The following is a 22,856-nucleotide window of genomic DNA, read 5'->3' as shown; positions in this document are numbered from 1 at the left end:
TCTGTTTGGCTGCCATCCTGCAAGCATATGACACAGTTGTTTGGGAAGTCGCTGGGGGTAACTTCCAGCATAGGTAGATGTACACACACTAGCTTTGGTCAAGCTGATGCACTGAAAACAGCAGTGTAGTCACAGTGGCAAAGGCAGTGGCTCAGGCTAGCTGCCAGAGTATAATTCCATCCGAGATCCTAGGGATATGCTTGGGCAGATGCACTTCTGTATATAGTGCGCTAGCGCAATCAAAGCTAGTGCATAAATACTTCTACCCAGCCTGGGAATTACACCTTGAGCCACCATGTAGACATACCCTGGTTATGAGGTAAGTAGTAGCCTGGTGCTGACTCTTATCAGGAGACTGTAGGATCTCTCTCAGGAGAAAAGCAAACTCAATGTAAAGAAAGGAGATTCCCTGGTACGAAAATGTAACCACCCTGTAGCATTAGCTAAACAGCCTCTGTTGAGCCACTGATATTGATATTTAACACATCTTAGAATTAGAGGAAAGTCCCAGGGGACTAGAAAGAGCTCATGTTCTAATATTTTAAAAGTGACGACCAAGGTAACTATAGGCAGTTAGCTTGACATTGAGACCAGATAAAATCATGGAAAGGCTGATACAGGCTGCAGACAGTAAACGATGCTAACCATCGTTATTTAATACCAATCAACATGTTTTTAGGGAAAATAAGTCTTGTCAGACAAACTTGATGTATACGGTTTTGATGAGATTACAAGTTTGGTTGATAAAGTATCTGTGTTGACGTAATATAATATACTTAGACACCTGCATTTAATTTACAAAAAAAAAATTAGCACCGTGCAAAGTCAATGCAGCAAATAGATTAAAATTGGCTAACTGATAGATCTTAAAAAGTAAGTGTAAGTGGGGAATCCTTGTCTAACGGTTTGTAGTGGTATCCCACAGGGATTTGTTCTTGGCTCAATGCTATTCAGTGTCTTTATCAATGATATAAATGAAAACAAAATCAGATGATGCAACCATCGGTGCAGTGGTAGTGAGAAGGACAGGTGATCTGGATTGCATGGTAAACCAGGCTCACTTGAACAACATGCATTTTAATACAGCTAAATGCAAGGTCATACATCTAGGAACCAAGAATGTAGGTCGTGCTTGTAGGATGAGGGACTGTATTTTGGAAAACAGCAATTCAGAAAAGGACTTAGGGGCGATGGTGGATAATCAGCTGAACATGAGCTCGTCATGTATTCTGGTGGTTAAGAGAGCAAAGGCAGTCCTTAGATGTGAAAGCATGGAAACATTTAACCGAAGGTGGAATATGTAGCATTAGTGAAACCACTCCTGGAAAACAATCTGGTTCTGGTGCCCCCACTGTAAAAAAGCTATTGACAAATTCCAGCCTCTCAACAAGGGCTTGGGTCTGACTGCCATTTAGCCAAGAAAAGTCTACTCTCTGGGTACCGCACAAACTCTGTGGCCAGAGTCAGGCTGGGCTACAGAGCTTCTGTCAACTGCAGGGCACAGATGAGTGGACAGGATTTGGACTTACCCTATTGATTGTACATGTAGATTTCCCTGCTGGTATTGCCATCTTTTCTTCCCACCCCAATTAAAAACCTGGTTGCTCCCTAGCTATCAAATAATAATGCAAACACCTGTGTGCCAGATGTGAACAGCTGTAAGCCTGTTACTGATGATCCATCCTGAGAGCCTTGAGCCACAAGCCAGTCCACAGGACAGTTATCCTCCTCCCCCTTCTTTTTTTCTCCTTCCTGTTCTCCTTTTATAGCCTTGCTTATATATGGATTTCTCCTCCTTCCTGCTTTTATTCTGGTACTGAAAGCTGTTGAAATGGGACTTGGTTAGCCATTTTCAGGTAATACGCCTGAGTATCCAAATCGATGGAGAAGCACTTCTTGGGATGCAAAGCAGGCTTGTTTGCTGACAAACCTATGAAGGATATCCATGAGTAAGCCATGGGTTAGACCAGTGGTTTTCAGCCTGTGGCCCGTGGGCCACTTGTGGCCCAGTCAGCGCACAGCTCCATGTGACATCCTCAGGGCCATACAGATAGTATATATGTTGTGTGGAGGCAGCCCAGGTAACACAAAGAGAGCTGTATATATGCGGCCCACAATGGTAAATAGGTTGAGAACCACTGGGTTAGACTATCTGTATTAAAAAATGTATGTAGTTCAGATTTTACTAGTATATCCCAGCTTAGAAAAATGAGTGTGGAAACGACTAAGATGTGCATTGTGTCTTTGTTGGAAATGTACATATTGCAGCACAGGCGTTGTTAGGATTTTATAGTTTCCTCTGAGAAGAATGAGTTTGAGGCCCCCATATAATTTCTATTTCCAGTTCGTGTTTCTGGGGCCTAATTCTCCCCCACGTACAAATAACTGCTATTTACCTCGTGCAAAGGGAGAATAGAACCCCCAGTGCCAAGTAGAGTTAGGAGTTCTGTCAAACCAGGGGAGGGCAGAGGGACAGGAATAGAGTTGGTGGAGAGTTTGAAGAGGATGATGTGGTGAGACCAGAGGAACCGAGAACAAGGGTTGTGCTGCAGGATGGGGGTCAGTGAGACACCAGCCCTTTAAGGAGGCAATGTGGAGTCTCACTGAAATTATCATATTGTGAAAGCCCCTTTTTCTCTTCTCTGAGTCCCCTACTTCTGGTTCCCCTACTGGGGACCCCTTACTTTCTCTCTCCTCCTCCTCCTCCTCAATCTCTCTTCCCACTTTATGGTGGAGACTCAGGCAAGGGTTGGTGGCAGGGAAAATCTTAGTGGGGAAAGAGGGAATTCCTCAGCTGGGGAAAAGGATGATGGGGATTCCTAAGGGAGAGGGCAGTTCCTTTGCAGGGGATGAGAGAAAGGGGGAAAGAGGGAAATTTCTTTTATACAGAAGAGAGGAGAAGGAAGTGGGCTGGTCATTTGTGTGGACGAAGGAGACAGCCTGTTGTGAATGGGAGCAGCAGGAAAGCGGAGGTCCATCTGTGTGCCATACCATCCTCATCCCTGTAAACTTTATTTTTTATTTGCCCATCTCCCTCATGACTGGAAGGTGTGGATAGATCCATCTCCTCCCAAGTGTTCAAATAAGCCAGCCCCTGGTTTAGCAAAAACAGCTGACTTATACACAGCAGCACCTTGCTCAGCACGATAGTGGAATGCTACTAATTTTCAGTCACTGGCTTAAAGTCTTTATTCACGCAAACCTCCCATTGCCTTCATTTTATTTTTGGACACCCTGTTGTTTCAGCAGAAGTAGTGCCATTCCAACAGTCAGGCAATAGACTGCTGAAAGCAGCAAATCTGAGACCATTTAGTTTTAGGAGACAATGTGTGTTTAGGTTGTGGTGCAGAGTCATCTGGAAAGTATCCCCGATGTGTAGGGAAGGTGAATTTGTAGGTACTTTTTAGTCGAAGGAAAAATACACTACGTTTACCTTCACACAAGAAAAGAGAGCAGAGGGGTTTGCTTCTTAAACAGAAACCAACCACTGGACTAGGGCTTGGAGTGTATTTATATAGTGGTGAAAACCATGTGTTTTTTATCAGGGAAAAAGTCTCTCTTCCCACCAGTGTCTCTTAATTAGTTCTCTTCCCCCCTGCTGGGAGGAGAGAGTCTGGAAACCACACTTCTTCCAGGGCAGAGTTGTGTATCCCTTGATCTTTGTTCTCCTCCCCCTCGTCCATCACCTTGTATGATTGATCACATACCAGCAGTCATTGCTGCCTGTACCTTTTTAGAAATAGAAGCACTACATGGGACTCTTTGAGTAACTCCAAGCAGGAGATACCTCCAAAACCTCACTGTCTCCCAATTCCTCTTAATTGATCTGACAGGCTCATAGCATGTTCTGTAAATTAGTGTCAAAGAACGCAACTCGATAAAAGAGACACTAGGGCCATTGGAGAAGGGAGTCTTCTTCTGCATAGACAAAGACAAGGTTAAAACCTGAGACTGTCAGTCCATAATTATTACAATTAGGGACAGCATTTCCAAGTTAGACGTGCACAATTGTGCGCATATTTTTTGTGTGCGCCCAATGTATGTGTGCAAAAATCCAATATGCATATCAGGTACTTTCACATACATATGGTCTAAGAGGTACCTAATTGGCCCTATGCATGTGCAAATACCTGATTTGTGCACATCTTTCTTTCCTTATTTGCATGACCCCCATCACCGTAGCATCTGCGCTCCATGCAGATATACAGTTGTGCATACTCAGTGTTGAAATCTAGCCCTTAACTTCCTTCTTATAAGATCAGGGAGATGAGCCCCAACTTGTATAGGAGGAAGCAGGGACATTTTTTTCTGGCTTTGAGCTGCCAACTTAATGATGAGACAGAGTGGTGTAGCTGTGTGTGTACTATATTTTATCCCAATCAGCATGTTACTGGATGCTTTTTAGAAGTAAGCATTATGCTTTGCTATTGGGGAATGATCCCAGCTATCTCTCTCTCTTTCTGTGGTGAGAGAGCTATAGTCATGTCAGCTAGAAAACAGGAATGATCTCATGTGGATTTAGCCCAGGAGTCAAAGCTTCAGGTATTGCTCAACTGCTCACAGTAAAGGGGGGGGGGGGGGAAGGAAGACCCTTAAGAGAGAGTCTGAAACATAAAAGGAAAGTACTTTCCTGATCTCAGAATTGAAAGTGAACGAGAAAGTCTTCCTGAAACCAGGGCAGACATACTACATTGCACTGCATGAGTGTTACTATCTCCAATGCAGTGTGTTCAAGGAAAGCCACTGCAGTTGTGTGCCCTAATGAGGTGTTCGTAGGGAGGCAAGTACACATAAATAAGGAGTATTGAGTGTGTGGCCGATAGGTTAGCACAGTGTATACAGAAATGTTAGTGCCTAGTGGTGTTGATCAGAGATCCGGGCCCTGTTGTGCTAGATGCTTTACAAATGTGGTAAACAGAGTTTACAATTCACTGGACAGGGACTTGGAGTACATGGGTTTGATTCCTGGCTCTGCGATCTCTTTGGACAAGTTTTAGTTTCTCTGCCTCAGTTTCCCATGTGTAAAATGAGGATAATAATTCCGACTTTACCCCACCCTGTTTTGTCTTGTCCATTGGACAATGGGCTGTAGGCTCAGTTGAGGCCTCTGGGCATCAATATAATACAAATAATAGTAGTAATGCAACAGATGACACAAACAAACAGGATGGGAAATGGAGGAGAAGGTAACCATAATAAGAGCATGTTGTCCATAGACTATATGTGCACAGTTTAGCTCACAGCTGGCTTGCTTAGCCACTATCAATTTACGCATTTGAGTTGCAGTTTTTATTGTGACTGATCTCCTGAAGCCTTCAGATTCCTTAAGCTCCTTCACCTCTTTAATGTCAACTATGTCCCATACTGTAATGCTGTTTATACTGTGAATGGATGAACCAATTCTGCTGCAGAAAAAGCCATCATGAACTTTTGCCTTGAACCCAAACTAAGTCCCCTTTTTGTGATTCAAAAAAATTTGGTGAATCTTTTGTTATGTTTCAGTTTTGAACCTCTGCACTCCTGTGTTCCAGCCAGGACTGGAAGCAAGTGCCAGAACATCCTGGTATTTCCATCCCAATGTGAAAGCTCTCAAGCAAACCAGCTCTCCTAAGATTTAGTGCTGAGTTTTGCAGACTTCAGCAGTTCTGATAATATGTATAACCTTTCAGGAGCCTGGCACTTACATAAACATCTTATTTTTTGAAGTTCATCCATCCCTAGTAAATACACACTTATGGGAACCCAGTTACTTGCTGCTTATTAAACTAATCAGCATTCTCTTGCAGATTGCTTGGTGGTGGAATGCTGAAGCCACAGTTGTCATGCAGCTGTTTCCCTACAATTCTAACAGTGTTTGCGTGGGTATCTCCCTGTACAGACTGGAGATTTAACCTCCTACATGCCAGAGACAGTGTAGGGTTGACTCTCCTTTCCTAGCACAACATTGCAACACATCTGCCAATGCAGAAGAACAAAATTAGTCAAGACTAATCTTTTAAGCCAGTATCCACTTAGAGATTGCGTTATGAGAACAGACTTCAGTCCACCCAAATCTGATTAATGTGTGGAGTATTAGTTCTCTTAGTGATGCGTGTTTCTGACATCTGTTTTTTTTTTTTTTCTATATTATGGTTTTTATGTTGTGCATCCTGGAACCAATGCAGAGCTATTCAGTGGACTCTGTCAGATCAGCAAGGCCATACATAAAGGTCAAAAATCCAAAGTTGAGCCCATTTTCCTAGTTTCTTCTCAGGAAGAGAAGAGATCTTCCTTCCTCACTCTGTTTGTTATATGAGGGAATGATCTGATGTTCATTTTAACACCAAGATGAGGCTGAAGTCACTGATGTTCAGTATCCTTTAAAGCCGCTGTGCTACTTGAATATTTATGTCTTGCTGACACTTGCTTACTTTAGAAACAACTTTATTTCCTTGGAATACTTATTAGAGTGTCCAGAAATTTCCATGCAGTAAATTCAGCTTCTGGATCTGAGCCTTGTATGTAATTACTCTGGGTTCAAGTCCAGTTGCCTAACTTTCAAAGAACAATAACCAGTACTGTGACACTAGTTAGATGAAGGTAGAGCTGTCGGGGTGTTTCCCTGATACATATAAAGCATATTAGAAATAAGGCAGAGATCTTAGTCTTGCTGCATAGACAGCTTTTCTCAAGCACTGTGGTAAAAGTATAGATTCCCTCGCTGCATTACCTGGATGTAAATGAATGAGGTGAAAACCTCCTGTATTTGCTGTTGAAATACATAAGCTCGTTTATTTGATCTGCGGACATAGTTATGGTCTTTCTGAAGACATTCTGTGGGGTGGACAATAAAATTTGACAGCTGTGCTTCCCCATTTTTTTTTATTCTTCACGGCAGTGTGAAGAGTGGGGAGCTGCTGTACAACACAGCTCTTGTCTTCTGATACACTTTGATGCTCTGACCCCCTTGTGCACCAAATAGAAGTGACCAGCCTGAGGCTTGATCAGATTCAGCCCCCTGCTGTTTCCCCATCAGTTTATATGACTCTCTCAGGCTTCTGCTGCTAGAACTGCTCTTTTGCTGCTGTGCATAAAAAGGCGCCATGATTTATGAATCAATTAATCACTGCATGCTGCAGAGCTGTTCACGGTAGTTAAACAGAGAAAATAAAATGCTTGAGTATATAATAAAGACAGATTGTAATTAATATGACCATCCCACCTATGAACTCCTCCCTCCATGCCTTATACTCTCCACTTTTCCTTTTTCAGTATGTGGATACTAGTCTGTCTTGGTTTGCATCCCTTGAGTTTTGCTGGGGCGGGAGGGGGATTGTGAAACTGTTTTTTCCTGGTTTTCACCCAGCTCTTTTAGCTATCAAAGGCCAAATACTGACCTCTAGATAACAAGGTTCATAATCTATCAGCCATTTGACTCTAGTGGAGTTACTCTTGATGTCACCTGTGTAACTGAGAGCAGATTTCATTCAAGCCAGCAGTAGACTGCCATGGGGTAGAGCAGGTTAATTCATTTTCTCTGCCATGCACTGAGGCCTGCGATGGAATTAGAATATTTAAATACACTTGCCATTTCTCTGTATTTGAAGTAAAAGAGAAGGTTTCTTCTGAACACATCCCAGCTTCTAATTTGCATTTAACTCTGCTGCTGGCATATGTTCACCACATCGAATGGCCTTTTGTTTGCTTTTTTAAGCTTATCTCATAAATTGCCTTTTGAAATGCACAATCAGCAGGAGAAACGTTTCACTGCAGTTATCCTAGCTAAACGTTTCCCCCTCCCCCCTTTTCCCCTCTGCTTGGTTTTCAGGACCCAGCTTTCTCTTCAGTCATTCACGACAAACTCCAGGTTCCTAACACCATTCGGAAGGCATGGAATGAGAGGGACAACAGATGTGATGTTTGTGCCACCCACTTGAACCAGCTGAAGCAGGAGGCCATTCAGATGGTGCTGACGCTTGAACAGACCGCCAACACTGAGCAGCATGATGCTTCACCAGGCTCCCCCCCACCCCTCTCCAATATTCCCACCGTGGTGGGTTCCCGACATCTGGGAAGCCTGCAGCCCAGAGATTGGGCATACATGCCCACTTCCTACACTACTGCTAATTACACAGGCTTTGTGGCCAACAAGCACAGTGGCAAACCCAACAGTCTGGGGATCATCAGTGGGGTGGAGAAGAAAAATGGTTCCCCCGGGCACCAGGCCAAGGTCAGCCTACAAATGGCTACCAGCCCCAGCAATGGCAACATCCTGAACTCTGTGGCTATCCAGGCTCATCAGTACCTGGACGGCACCTGGTCCTTGTCGAGGACAAATGGGGTCACCCTGTATCCGTACCAGGTAAGTGGTTTAAAAATGTTTCTTTAAATACTTTAATAATCTTAATCATATGAATGTCTCCCTTCCAGCCTCACACTGTGGGACCAATCCTGCAAAAATCAACTTCTGCTTAAAAATGTGGGTACTTCCATTGAGTATGCATGGTATTAAGTACTATGAGCTAGATTTTCAAAGGCGACTCAACATGCGAATAGGCACCTAACCTGCTTGGGTGCCTATGAAAATCCCATGAAGTGCCTAACTCCCCACTTTTGAAAATTCTTCTGGGTGGCTATCTCTGTGTGTAGGCACCTAAATACCTCTGAAAATCTGTACTCAGTAATGAACATTTGCAGGGTAAATCCTTATGTTGCTATTTAATTCTTATCAGCTATGAGAGTAACTGCTATTATGGTAAGAAAAATTAAGCAAATGATGAGCGTGGCAACATCAATATTATGCACCCATAGAAAAGAGTTTGGATAAAAAAGAGTGCATTATAATTTATTTTAACTGGAAAATATATGTGACTTTTTACAGTTTCCTAGTCACAACTGGAGAGGTCAGTCTGTGACATGGACTATGTATCTGCTGCTCTTTGATCTGAGGAGAAACGAGATCTCAGCAAAGAAATGGATTTAAAAAATGAATTATTGTTTGAATTTGAGAAGTAATTTCAATGGGACTGAGTTCACAACTTGTTGCCTTTATTTTCTATGAGCATTTGGGTGGTTGAGTTTTAGTAGCACGAACAACACAGTACAGTTATAGACCACTGCGGTCTAGAACCAGGTGTCCATGACCACACTGTCTGGTTTTATTCCAGGCGTCTAAGAGCTCCATAAGGTTATGACGGATCTGGTGCAACCAGGTTAATCACAGGCGACCATGTGGCTGGCACCGGTCCATCACATTTTAAGCTTGAAAGCTCAAATGTTTGATTTTATTTCTTCAAATGTTTAAAATCAATGGCAAGGCTAATAAGGTATGTGTGGCACCTTTTCAAGCATATTGTGTAATTGTCAAAAAGAGATGTATGCCATGAATTGTCATACTGGGCTGGAGAGTGAACCTGCCCTGCACTCACCTGGCATCAGTGCCTCCCATCTCCTGGGGCTGGGCCCAGTTCCCTACTCTGGGCATTCCAACATTGTGCACACTACTCAATGAATTTGACCTGGCCTCCCATCTGTTCAGAGGGGTGGCTGCGCTTAACCTGAGTGGCACTGCAACCCCATGCATTACGTTGCAACGCTAATCACTCAAATATGGTGCAGCTGCTCCTCCATCATCATGACGACACGGTGGCTGGGGCAACCTGAATGGAACTGTGACCCCATGAACCAGGTTGCAATGGGAGCCAGGCCTAGCCCCATAGGACAGAAGCCACCTTGCCAGGTGAGCGTGGGCTGAGCTCACTTTCCAGTCCATCACGTTTGGCCTATCACGCTCTGGTTGCAAAACTTGGCTTTGCCATTGTCTAAAATGTAAGTACAGGTGCTGATCCTGTGACCTAGACAGCTATCTAATAAGTTGAAATCACAACATAATGCAAAAGGAGTGCACGATAATCTATCCACCTCAGCCCAGCCCCTTCTCAGCAGACTTGCAAAAGGGAATAAAGATGGGCTTTGCTGTGCACCCAGGAGACTAACACATCTGGGCTCTGGTGGACCTTTCATTGATAACCATGAATTTTAAATTCTGTATTCAGCTGTCATATTCATAAATTAAAATTTTCACGGTATTGGTTAGTTATGTTAATCAGGGGATAGAAAAGGTCACCTGTCATTTAATTATCAAAGAGCATGGATTTCAAAGTTTGAATATCCAGTATTTGCTTCTGTTTGTTTGTGAGTTATTTGCTTCAGTGGAATAATTTTGGGAGGAAATTCATGAATGATTCTGAATGGTGAATAAATGTGAGAATGGGGTGTTATGCCTGTTATATTCTATGAACAGAAAACAGGTAAAGTCTGTTGATTACGCTGTGTTCCACATTATCTCAGATTATCAGAACAGCTTTAGATGTCTCTCTTCAATCTTTCTTTTTTTAATACTCATCGGTAAGAAGACAGCTAAAATATCCTGCTGGGAGAAGTGCTAGGAGACTACCAGTTTTCCCTGCTCAGTTAGAATCCTCGCAATGAACCTAATTTTCCTGGTTTGAAGGTAAAATGAAAAAAATTGCTCGAGCCAGTTGCCTGAGACTATTTCCTTGTATTAAATATTTCTCCTTCACCTAATAATGAAATACCCTCACTGTGCAATAGCTAACAGAACCAGAAAATCTCCTTGGGATAAAGAGCATTATGTTTCCAGCAGTGGTTCAGTGCCTTTCTATGTCATAATTTTGTCAAACTGATGCCCAGGGACAAGAGATGTGGGACTGGCTAGACTTAATGGCTCCTGGTGTGGGCATCTCCTCACTGTAAATTAGCTTTAGTCAGATAGTCTAGACAACCTGCCAGAAACAGTTGAGTGCTTTGAAAATTGACCTTATTTTTTCTACTAATATACCACCTCTCCAAAAAGGGGAAACCCTGGCTCAGAAGCCATGTCGTTCTGTGCCCTCAAGGCAGTTTCACACACTAGTTACCGTACTTCCAAGAGCATTATTCAACCTCCCTGGAAACCTTTTCCCACCAGTCTCTGCCTAAACCCAGAGCCCTGTGCAGGATACAGGGAATGAATGACAGACTGCTTTGCTCATGTTGAGAACAATGGGAATGAAATGACCTGTGATTTGTTTCCCAGGGCTGTGCTTCTGAAGCAGTGTGGGGTGGGTCTAAAGCAGAGAGAGAGAGAGAGAGAGAGTTCCCACTATTTTCACAGAATGAGTCAAGCATCACCACCGGAAAGCCTGCAGAATAAGCATGAATTCAAAAGCTCCCGGGTTAAATAACTTACTATACACTCGCAGGCTAAAAATCAGCAGCCTTGAGTAGAGATGGGCCAGAACCAGAAACCCAGATATAAAAACCTTGGAACTTTTCTAGCTCTGGATCTCAAATTAAAAGCCGACCCAGAATTCTGTAGTAGGCTGAATCCAAACCCCAGGTCAAAATTTGGTGACTCAGTACAATTTCCAGTCTTCAGATGGGAGATTTGTCTACAAAACAAATACTTTAAAAAAATTAAAAAAAAAAAAAAAAAAAAAAAGAGAATGTTCACTTTGTTAAAGTCCCAGTGTTTTTATAAAAATGAGGCAGAGCAACAATTTTATCAAGAAAGTGTCACTATAAGATTGTCAGTGACTGTATGGAAATTTTAAATGAATTATCTGTGTAAAACTGTTACTTAATATACCGTAAAAATGAAAAAAAAAAACAGTTCTTGCCCTTTAGGGCATACTCCCACATAACTCCTTCTGATAGTTTTGGGTGGAAGGATCGTTCTTCCCCAAACAGTTCAAACTTCTGTCCGGAAGAGGTGAGGGTGAATCTAAATATATTTTTCTATCAAAAACTGGATGGGCTTAATCCTTGGAAAAGTTTGTGTGAAAGGCATTGTGTGGATTAGCATTGTATAAACTTGTTCTCAGATTAGTAACTCTGACAGCGTTCCTGGGTTCTAATCTGCAACAACCCTTGCTATTCTAAACCTGAGTCTCTTGAGCAGATCATGCCTAACATGCTCAATTGTGTGTGACACAAATTCACCCTCAAACCAAACCACTTAAAAGCTAGGCCAAACCCCGAACTAAAGTCTCAATAATAGAAAAGCTACTTTACTGACCAACTGTTTCAAATACCCCACCACCAAGTATTTCTCCAATCTAAACCTTGGGAGTAATTGCCACTGGTGTATTTATTATTAGTGTTTTGTTATTATATTGTTATGACTTCGCAGCTGCAATAACTTTACAGGCAGATACAAGACAAAGTCTCTTCTCCAAAGACTTTACAGTCCAAGCCAAATGTACAGAAAAAGGAATGGGGGAAAGGCATACAATCAGGTTGTATTCCCCTTTCTTCTAACAAAATGAGTAGGGGCCAAACAAACCCCTTCTCTGGGTTTCCTTCAGAGTTAACTTCAACAGCAACAAATATAAGTGGCCTGCCAGAACTTACTCTTAAACTTGACTGTTTCTAATGCTACTCTCTGCTTTGAAGAGAGTTCTCAAAGCTTTTATATCCTGAGTTGGATCTAGTAGGACCCCCCTCTCGTCTGGTTGCCAGTTTGAGACAGCAGAATAACTCTCCATCTTTATGCAGAGTCTTCGAACCTAGATTACATTATTTAGGTTGGCCACATGTATTGTACTGTTCTAGATTTTAAAAAAAATTGGTATTTGAGTGAGCAGGGAATGTCAGAGAGAGGCAGGTTAGTGAGGAAGACAAGCCAAAAGAACTTGAGAAGTTTAAAGGAGAATGAAGTGTCATATCGTACAGGAGAGGGGAAGCTGCTCCAGGCATAGCGCAGGCAGAGAACAGAGAGGCACAGACACGAGCACAGGGTTGTAGAGGGAGATGAGGACAGGTGAAGGCAGGGTGAGCAGTGTGTCTTCAGTACCTTGAGGTTGAGTGTGGACTTGATGTGGAAAGACAGAAAGCCAGTGGAGAGATTTGAACTGTGAAAACATGATCCTAGCAGCAGATGAGGGAGGAAAAAGTGTGTCCCTTTCTCTTAGTCCACTAAAAAGCACCACTTAGAAACCAAGAACCCAGACTGCAGAAAGCCTGCTAGCTCTGGGCATAATGATATAGTGTGTATTCAGAGAGCTATCAAAGGCTTTGTTTGTGTACAATTCATGAGAGCTTACAGTACATACTCTGTGTTTCCTCTTTATCTGTGATGTGTGTTCATAACAGCACTGTTCTCCATGAAAGTACAAGTTAGTTCTGGAGCTTTGCAATGATGAATGATTTGTTTGGGGTTGATTTTGGTCACGGCTGGCTTGTAATACACTAACTCTTTCAGGCATAGCCTTCTTGCAAGAAATTGGTAATGATTATAGTTTGGCAAAAGATATAAAGTTCAAACCTGGATCAAAACACAGTGTGTGGGGTATTCAGATTTGGGGTTTTGATTTCAGCTCTTTCAAGTCTCTGTTCGCTAATTTCTTTCCATTTCAGTGCTGCTGATGACTTCCTGGTTGAAAACCGGGCACCTGGCACCCCTAGCTTTGACAAGGCGGAACTACCTCTGTAAGAGCATGTGTAAGATAATATTTACACTAAACACCTGTTAATCTGCAAACTGAATCAAAAGTATGATTTCGGTACCTCCTGTTATAGGCTTTAGAAGCAATTAAATTACCCTGGCTCTGTCATTGTCTTACACATGCTCTTACAGGAAGCAAAGGGAGCCCAGCTGGGGGTTGGAGGGAGAGGGAGGTGGAGATGATTTGGTGAGCAACTGGGGGAGGAGAGGAGAGGAAAGGAGTGAGCAATGAAGGTGGGACCTTGGGGGGAGGAGGGACAGGGCCTCAAGGGAAGAGGTAGAGCAGGGGTGGGGCCTCGGGCGGGGGGGAGGGGGAGGAGGAGTGGGACAGGAGGCAAGGCCTTGGGGGTCTGGTTAGGAGCAATTAGAAAGGTGACAGCCTTAGTCAAAGCATGAACACAGCAAACAAAGGAAAAGAGAGACGTGCATACCACTCTCTGTGACAAAGCACTTCTCAAGGTATTATCCCTCTTCTTTACAAAAGGATTAACAAAGTACTACAGTGGAGATAGAATGGTGTCCTTGGCATATGGCCTCTACATCAGCAGTAAGGAAGGTGGTAGCCTAGAAACCTGTTACCCCAGCTTTGTGCACTTCAACTGAGGACTCCAATGCATTGGCTGTATAGCCAAATCAACCGATAATACACCACCAGATGATCTGGCCCTTTATTATTATTTGTATTACAGTAACATCTGGAGGCTCTGTTGTGCTAGAGGCTGTACAAACTCAGAGTAAGAGTTTGTCCCAAAGAGCTTACTGTCTGAATAGATGAGAGACAAAAGGTGGGAGGGGAAACAGGCATAGAGAAGTGAAGCGACTTGTCTGTAGTTACAAACCATGTTAGTTGCAGAGCTGGGAATGGAATCCAGATCTCTTGAATCCAGCTGCATGCATGGATCAATAATGCACAGAGAAAGAGTGGCTCCTTTGGAGGCTGTTCTCGCTCATGAGTTATGACTCGGATCTATCAGGCAGGGAACCTTGTTTGGGGCACATATGACAGTAGACAGTCATGCCCTTACACAGTCAGCTTTTGGTCTAGACATTTTGTATGGCTCATGTTTAAACCAATACAGTTCCTATGTTATGTGAAAGGCCTCACTTCTGCACTTGGGTGGTATGGCTCTCTTGGAAGAATTAAAGATGTTCGTTAGCCTCCAATACTGCATGGCTGATGATGAATATGCTGGACAAATATCGTGTGTGTCGGGGGATGGGGGGCGTTGTTTCAGTTTGTGATCTGGGTGCTAACAAACAAAAGTGAATCTATACTGGGATCATGGTCTAAAGAACACACAAACCAGGGATTTGATTTCACAACGTGGCCGACTGTCCCTTGGTCGACCCAGAAGAAAAAGCTGATTAGCATTGAAATAAAATTTCCTAGCTTCTGCCACCCACACCCTCCACATTTATTTATATGTTTGAAATGTCTTTCCTCTGAATAGATCAATGGCCTTTTTACATCAAATCAGTGATAATTAGATATAGTGACTTTAGTGGGGTCAGAAGTTATCAGCTGACCTTCTTTCCATGAAATGATCAGTCAAGCTTGTGTATTACAGTAACTGGCTAATTGTATCTGATTTTTTTCAAACTAATACTCTCATTGTACCCTGCCTCCCTAATATCAGGATGGGAAAGTTAGAATTCCATGCTAATTGTAATTTTTTTTACAGTTACTCTGGTGTGATTTGATGTCACATGGCATTTTTATGCATGGCTTAATGACCCTAGAATCATTACTCTTTCCTTCATGATGATACGCTGACCAAGGGAAGTCAGAGGTAAAGGATATCCCATGGATTGAAAAGAGCTAAGGAGGCTTATCCGATGAGTATGAGAGCCCCATGACTCAGCTGTGATGTGAAAAAGAAATCTATGTGCTCTTAGAGGAGTGAGGTAATCCTGTAATTTAGTGAAAGCCATGAAACCACAATTAGTGAGGATTTGGAGTCTTGATTTCCTCCCCTGCTCCCTAGTTTAAGAAATTTGTCCAAATGTAAGTCTCTGTCATCTGCCTTTGGAATAACAGAGACAATGTTGCTGCACTGATATCCTGTTATAGCTGGGCAAAAGTATCAGTTGGGGAAAGCTAAGTGGGAGTAAAAGCAAGGAAAAATTAGCTAGAGTTATGGTAGGGAGTGAGACCCAATATGCCTGACTTGCCTGTAAGTACCTCACAAATAACTGACCCACTGTATCTGATGCCAGTGTGTTGGTTATCAGCACCTGATGTTGCTGAAAACATTCCTTATCAGCCACTGTTGTCAGAGGCTTCATCATCATATAGTACATGATTTAGCCCCAATTCAGCAAAACATTTATGCACATGCTTAACTTTAAGCATTTGCTTAAATCCATTTCTATACAATACATTATGCTTAAATGCTTTGCTGAATTGAGGCCTTAAAGTTTAAAGGGTGTGTTGGGCAGTCAAATAATAGAGATGAGTCGCAACCAAAGCTACAACCAAAGAACACTCCTAAACTTGGGAGGTGTTTGGGATCTGCATTTTGCAGCTTGCCGCTATCCCCCTCAATATCTAATTTACCCATAGACCCACGAGAAATCTTTGTTTTTCTCCAAGTAACATCCCTATGGGCACTGCACTTCAGGCGTGCGTGTGTCCCATGCACCTTTGATTAGATTTTCATTAGCAGTGTCCGTTCGGTCGGTCCGTGCACTGCTGATGTCCTCGTGCCCTGCACCAAGGCTCTATGAGGTTGCGTGGATGAACTGCTCTCAGTTCCTTCTCAACCACCTTGGCCTGAGACAGTTTAGTATGTCCACTTTGTGTGTACCTCAGCTGTTGCTGAGCTTGTTTTTTTTCCTTATGTTAGTTAGCTTAGTTAGCTGTAGTAGTTAGTAGTTCTGGTTTTAAAGAAAAAAATCAACTATTGATGATGGAACACTCCCTTTACCTCGTTTTGGAGGCATCCATTAATTCCTTGCCATCCAGGGTCTTCCTTCCCATGGACAGATTTGTGACATTATCAAACTTTGTCAAAACTATTCCAGAAAGCCAGCAGACTTCAGTCAGAAACCATCTTCAACTTCTCAGTCACATGGCAGCTTGTACCTTTGTGACAGAGCGTGTTTCCAGGGGTGGCTCAGATCAGTTTACTCACCAAACGGACACAGTCTAGACAAGCCAGTGTCTGTTCCTCAGCAGGTGAAGCTGTCCCTGGAATGGTGAAAGCTTCATTACAATGTACAGATGGCGGGTTCCCTTCTTTCAATTGATGCCAACGGTAACTGTAACCACAGCTGTATCTCTGTTAGGATGAGGGGGCACACATTGATGATCTCACGGTACAGGGCAGTTGGTCACTCTGAGAAACTACCATTCATATCAACCTGTTGGAGCTCAGAGTAGTCAGAAATGCCTGCCTTCATTTTCTTCCTCTCATCAGGCACAGGTTTATCAGAGTCATGATGGACAATGTGGCCTGCATGTTCTGTATCAATCAGCAGAGAGAAGTGAGTATCCCCTTCCCTCTACACCAAAGCAATAAGTTTATGGGACTGGTATGTAAAAGATGGCATAGGAATTTCAGCAATGGTATTTTCCAGGCAGATGAAATGTCATTGCCAATGCTCTCAGTAGCTGTTTTCCCCAAGACTATGAATGGAAATTGGATTCCCAGGTTCTGTTTGGCATTTTTCAGACTGGGATTTCCAGAAGTGGACCTCTTTGCCATAGCTATAATCAAAAACTGCTATCTATTCTATTCAAGGGGTGGGAGTGGGGGGTGTTAGGTTGCAATTCCTTGGGAGATGCCTTCCTCCTCACTTGGATGAAGAAGCTATTTGATGTGTTTCTTCTTACGCCTCTGATTTTCAAAGTGGTGGACAAAATGAAACAGGACAAGACCAGAGTTATCCTAATTGCTCCAATGTGGTCGAGGCAGGCATGGTTTCCTTACCTGTTCCATCTACCTCTTTGTCCAGCGATAAATCTTCCCATCACTCCTCAGCTCCTCTCCCAAGATGCCACTCGACTGCTGCATCCCAATCTGAGCATTCTCCATCTCAAGGAGTGGCTCCTCAGTGGTTTGCAGTGTTAGTCAGTCTGTTCTACAGAGGTATCATTCTACCAGAAATACTTACCTTCAAAAGTGGAGAAGATTAAATTACTGGTCTGAACTCCAGAATGCTGTTCCTGAATTTGCCTCTCTTCTGCTTGTACTGGAATATCTGCTGCAACTAAAGAAAACAACACTGTCACATACTTCCCTCAAGGTTCCTCTGACTGCCGTAACAGCTTTTCATACCACAGTTGAGGTGTTCTCCTTGTTTGCTCACCTTGGAACCACAAGGTTCATGAAAGTCTGTGAAATCTCTTCCCCTGGGTGAAAGTCCCTACCCAGTTTGGAACCATAATCTGGTTCTTAAGTCTCATGAAATATCTTTTTGAACCAATGATGACCTGCTACTTATTGAGTCTTCTTAGTAGTGACTATTCCCTAAACCTGCAGATTTGGAGAGATTAGGGCCTTTATAGCAGACCCTCCTTTTACAATATTCTACAAGGATACCGGTTCCTTCCTAAAGTGCCTTCTGAGTTTCATCTGAATCAGATCACTTACCCACCAGTTTTCTTTCTGAAACCACACAATTCCAACCTGCAGACTGTTCTCCATACTCTTGTTAGGAGGATGTTATCCCTCTACCAAGATAGGACTTAATTTATTTCATAAATCCCCTAGGCTGTTTCATTTGCAGACAGATCAAAAGGTTCTGCCATTTCTACCCAAAGGCTATCACACCCCCAAATCCATTTTATTATAGCTTATTGCAGTGCTGCCAATGTATCATCCCCTGCTGACGTGTCAGCTCACTCAACAAGGTAACAATCCACATCTATGGCTCTATTTAAAAATGTCACAATTCCTGAGATCTGCGGAGCTGCTACATGCTGTTTGGTGCATACCTTCTCCAGACACCATGTCTCAGTCAATACCTCCACATATGATGTGGCAGTTGGCAATGCAGTTCCTTCCTCTGACATGGACTTGACTCGGAAGCTCCTTCCTCCTTGTGGCGATACCGCTCGGAAGACACCTGACGTGAGCATCCACAGGGTTGTTACTTGAAGAAGAAAGAGAGATTACTCACCCTGTGTAGTAATTGTAGTTCTTTAAGATCTGTGTCCCTCCATGGGTGCTCCACTACCTGCCTTCTTTCCCCTCTGCTTCGGAGTTTCCTTCTGAGATTTGGCGGTGGAGAAGGAACTGAGGGCAATTCTCCCAGGTAGCCTGATGTAGCCTCGGTGCAGGGTATGAGGATATCAATGGCACGTGCATGGGCCAGATACTGCTATCAAAGGCGTGTGGGGTGCACACATGCTTGAAATGGAAGACATACATCGAAGAACTACAAACACTGCACAGGGTTCATAACCTCTCTTTGAGCTATGTGGATATTGCTGAACTGAGTAGACCAGTTTCTGAATATAGCAAAGATGTATTCTATTATCCTAAATGTATAGATAGGCAAGGAAGCCAGCTTGGTTGCTTGGTTATAGCTGTACATTCAAGGTAGCCTTGAATTCTTTTACGTTCTGTATTGGAAGAGTTCCAGTGTATCAAAAGTCTGACACAGGACAAGCTGGGATTTTGGCTGTTCAGCAAAGCCCCTCAGCTGGAAGTCAGATGCTACATTTCAGACCTGGAGCAGAGAGAATGGGTGAGCTCCTGCTTACACTTTTTCATAATGCTAAAACAAAGGGACTCAATGAAAATGAAAGTTAACAAATTTAAAACTCAGGAAAGGTGAAACTGTTTTACACAATGTACAATTACTCCTTTGGACTCATTGCCCCAAGGCATTATTGAGGCCAAGAGTATGGGAAAATTCAAAAGAGGGGATAATCTTATGGGGATAATCAAAACCCCTAATTTTTTAATCCTATCTAATGTAATAGAAACCCTTCTTTTGCATTCGATAGGATAAAAAAATTAGAAGGGATAAAGCCCCATATAGATGGCATAAGCCAACCACTAAATAGAGTGAGGGGGAAGAAACTTCTTCTAGGGTAGCTAGTTCTATAATTATTCTCCAGAGTTCCTGAAATTTCCACTAAAGCATCTGGTATGGCAGAAAAGATACTGAACAAGAAAACAGAGGTCTGAACTAGTATGGCAAGTTCTATACTCCTGTCAGTCCAGTGGAATAAAAAGTGGCCCCAGAATGAGAGATGGTGGAAAAGCAAAGGATTGAGTTTGAGCCTAACTAAGGATAGAGAGTGGATAACCAGGGAGCCCATGCTGGATTTTGAATGGGGGCCTGTTAAAAAAAACAAAATAAAAAAAAATCCCCAAACAACCCTCTCCCCCCAAAAAAAACAAACAAAAAACCCAACAAATCAATGGAGAAGGAATCTGGAAGCTTGATGTATTTCAGTTCCGTTCTGAACAGCATTCCCACAGCTCAACATATATGACTCAATTTCTGCATTTTTAATCTTTGATTGCTCACCTAGTTGAGGAAGCTCCACTATCTGTTACACTCTCTTGGATGGAACTGAATTGTATTACCCATGTGAGCATTATTTTTTACCCTAAAGCTGAACGAAGATCAGCTTCAGTTGCTGCTGCTGCCCTCATTGCATCCTTCAGCTCCCTGTTGAGCTCCCTATCTCCTGTTCTGTGCCAGTTTTGAGACGAAAGAAAAAGAATAGAAATATGAATGTGCAGAATCAAAGGGAGCTCATTGTTACTGATGTCTGAAAAGGTAAAAGAAAAGAATGGCGAGAGAGTAAGACATGAAATCCCTGGAAAGTCCCAAAGGTACTTCTCTAACAGGACACAAACCAATGCCCTGTTTCTGTGGTTCTGTTATCCACTGCTGTATAACAGTGAACCCTGAGGTTAGGATTCGGGGGTCAGGAGATCCTAATAAACCTATTCAATTTTGTTAGATGGACCTCATGTGAGCTGTGATTTTGTTTAAGAGCAGATTGTCACATTCTGGTGTGCAACCCAAACCAGTGAGGGCCTGTCCTGTAACTCTGGGTGTGTCTCAATGCTTCGCTGCTCTAGCTCCCAACCTGGGCCACTCATAAACATACTGCCAGCATGCAGGTCACACTTTGCGTGTCTGTGTAGAGCTGCGACCCTGGTCCTGCAGCTCGGACCCCAGCAGCTTGCCAGCAACCCACCAGTCATGCTCTGGCTTCCACCAGCCTTGGTTACTACTTACAAGGATGTCCAGCCCTCTCCTGGACAGTTCAGATATTAAGGTTCAATGCCACTGTAGAGAGTCAATATTCAACCATTTGTTACTTTAACTGGAGTTACCAAACAGTTCAGTTTAAACACACAGCACTGGTGGATTGGTTCAGAATAAAAATAAAACAAGTTTTTTAACAAAATAAGATAGGATTTGTGACAGGGTTAGACCTGATGGCTACAGGAGGGTAGTAGAGGGGGTCCATATTAGCCCCAGAATGAGCAAATCCCTATTCCCTGTGTGATCCAGCTGGGGCTACTCTGGGGCAATTAGGCCAATTAAGCCAGCTGAGACCAATCAAGGAGCTTGCCCCCAGTAGTTAAAAGCCTCCCTGTCAGGCAGACAGGGGCAGCTGGAAGGGAGTTAGGAGAGGGAGCGGAGCGGAGCTGAGCTGAGCTGCTACAGGACTTGGAGCAACCACTGCCACATAGTACGGCCCCAAAGGTACCAGAGACGATCGGGGGGATACCTGTCTGGCTGCGGCCGGGGACCCAAGACACAGGCCTGAGGGAGAACCCCTCCCCACCCAGTTCCGGGAAGCAGACAGCGAGCAGTGGGGCCAAGGAGAGGCGACCCAGGGAAGGAGTAAGTCACGGACGTTTGAAGACTACTCCACACAGGGTCCCTAGGTCGGGGCCCGGGGCAGAGGGCGGGACCGGGCCCCCTGCATTTCCCCCCCACCGATCGGTGCACCGTGGTCGTGGCCGAAGAGGGCACCGTACCCACGAGAGGGCTAAACGAGCCGCCCGCGCCACAGTGGTGTCAGGAGTGGGATTTTGGGTGCCCAGCGGCTGAGACAGAGACACACACACACCAAAAAAAACAAACAAACCCAAGCCAAAAGACACGAGGGGGGAGGGGAAATTTCTTTTCCTCTGTTTACCACAATGGAAGACGTTGTAAAGGCCCTCGTACAGGCCACGGCAGCCCAGCAAGAGGCCACCAGGGCCCAGATGGCCACCCTACAGGAATCGGCGCAGCTTCAGCAGGAGACCAACCAGTTGCTGATCAACCAGGCCAACCAGGATCGGGCTCTCTTGCGAGAGGTGGTGGCCCACCTGAAGACCCTGAACCCCCAGGCCCCAGTACCTGAGGGAACATGCACACTATGGGCCACCAGGTATTTACAGAAGATGACAGCTGAGGATGATATTGAGGCCTACCTCCTTACCTTTGAAAGGATAGCTGCGCGTGAGGCTTGGCCCCTGGCCCAGTGGGCTGGTATTCTTGCCCCCTTTCTATGTGGAGAAGCCCAAAAGGCCTACTATGACCTACCTGCAGCAGCGGCAGCTGACTATCACCAACTGAAAATGGAGATCCTGACTCAATCAGGAGTGACTGCAGCGGTGCGGGCCCAGAGGTACCACAGCTGGAGGTATCAGGAAGGCAAGGCCCCGCGCTCGCAGCTGTTTGATCTCGCCCACCTTGCCCAGAAGTGGCTGCAGCCAGAGGTTCACCAACCAGAGAAAATCCTAGAAATTCTCGTGATCAACTGATACACGAGGGCGCTGCCATCAGACCTCCGCGCTTGGGTAGGGCAGAATGACCCCTCATCCTACGATGAGTTAGTTGCCCTAGTGGAGCGATGGGTAATGGCCAGAGGCTTTTCTCGGGCAGCCAGAGAGGACTTGCCCCGGGGCAAACGACCAATCCCAGTTCCTGGAGCCCAGACTCCCAAGAGCCTGGGGAAGACCAGGTGGAGGACGAGGGAGACGGAGGGCCCACTGGGGGCTACTAAGGAAGCGGACCACCTGGGCAGGGGAAATGGGGGACAACCCCCTAGCCCTAAGGACAAAGTGGTACCCCGAGCCCCCTACCGGTGGTATGCCTGTGGGGAGTGGGGGCACATAGCAGCCCAGTGTCCCAATGCAGAGGAGCCCATGCAGTGTAACCTGGGGCACTGGGCAGACTCCTGCAGCCTGATTCACCTTGTGGGGGTGGCCTTAACCCCACATAGGTATACAAGGCTCGTAAAAGTAAACGGAGTCGAGACTCTGGCATTGGTGGACTCCGGGAGCGCCATCACCCTCATTTCAGGGAAATTTGTGAAGCGTAGTCAACTATTGCAGGCCAAGCGCATGGGAGTAACGTGCGTCCATGGGGCAGTTAGCTATTACCCAACTGTCCCAGT

The 22,856-nt window shown here is 44.3% G+C and overlaps 1 protein-coding gene across 1 annotated transcript in view; it reads left to right on the top strand.

The window, feature by feature from the left end:
* KIF26B (kinesin family member 26B) overlaps positions 1-22,856 on the top strand; it is a 405,278-nt gene that overhangs the window by 112,105 nt on the left and 270,317 nt on the right. The window contains exon 3 of the mRNA XM_067555243.1: positions 7,808-8,341. Within this exon, the coding sequence (XP_067411344.1) occupies positions 7,808-8,341 (534 nt within the window). The remainder of the gene's footprint in view (positions 1-7,807; positions 8,342-22,856) is intronic.

Source organism: Emydura macquarii, unplaced genomic scaffold (genome assembly GCF_026122565.2).
Source record: "Emydura macquarii macquarii isolate MOO-44397 ecotype Brisbane River unplaced genomic scaffold, CSIRO-AGI_Emac_v2 contig_1597, whole genome shotgun sequence".
Classification (NCBI taxonomy): Eukaryota; Metazoa; Chordata; order Testudines; family Chelidae; genus Emydura; species Emydura macquarii.
This window is presented reverse-complemented; position numbering and strand designations above follow the sequence as displayed.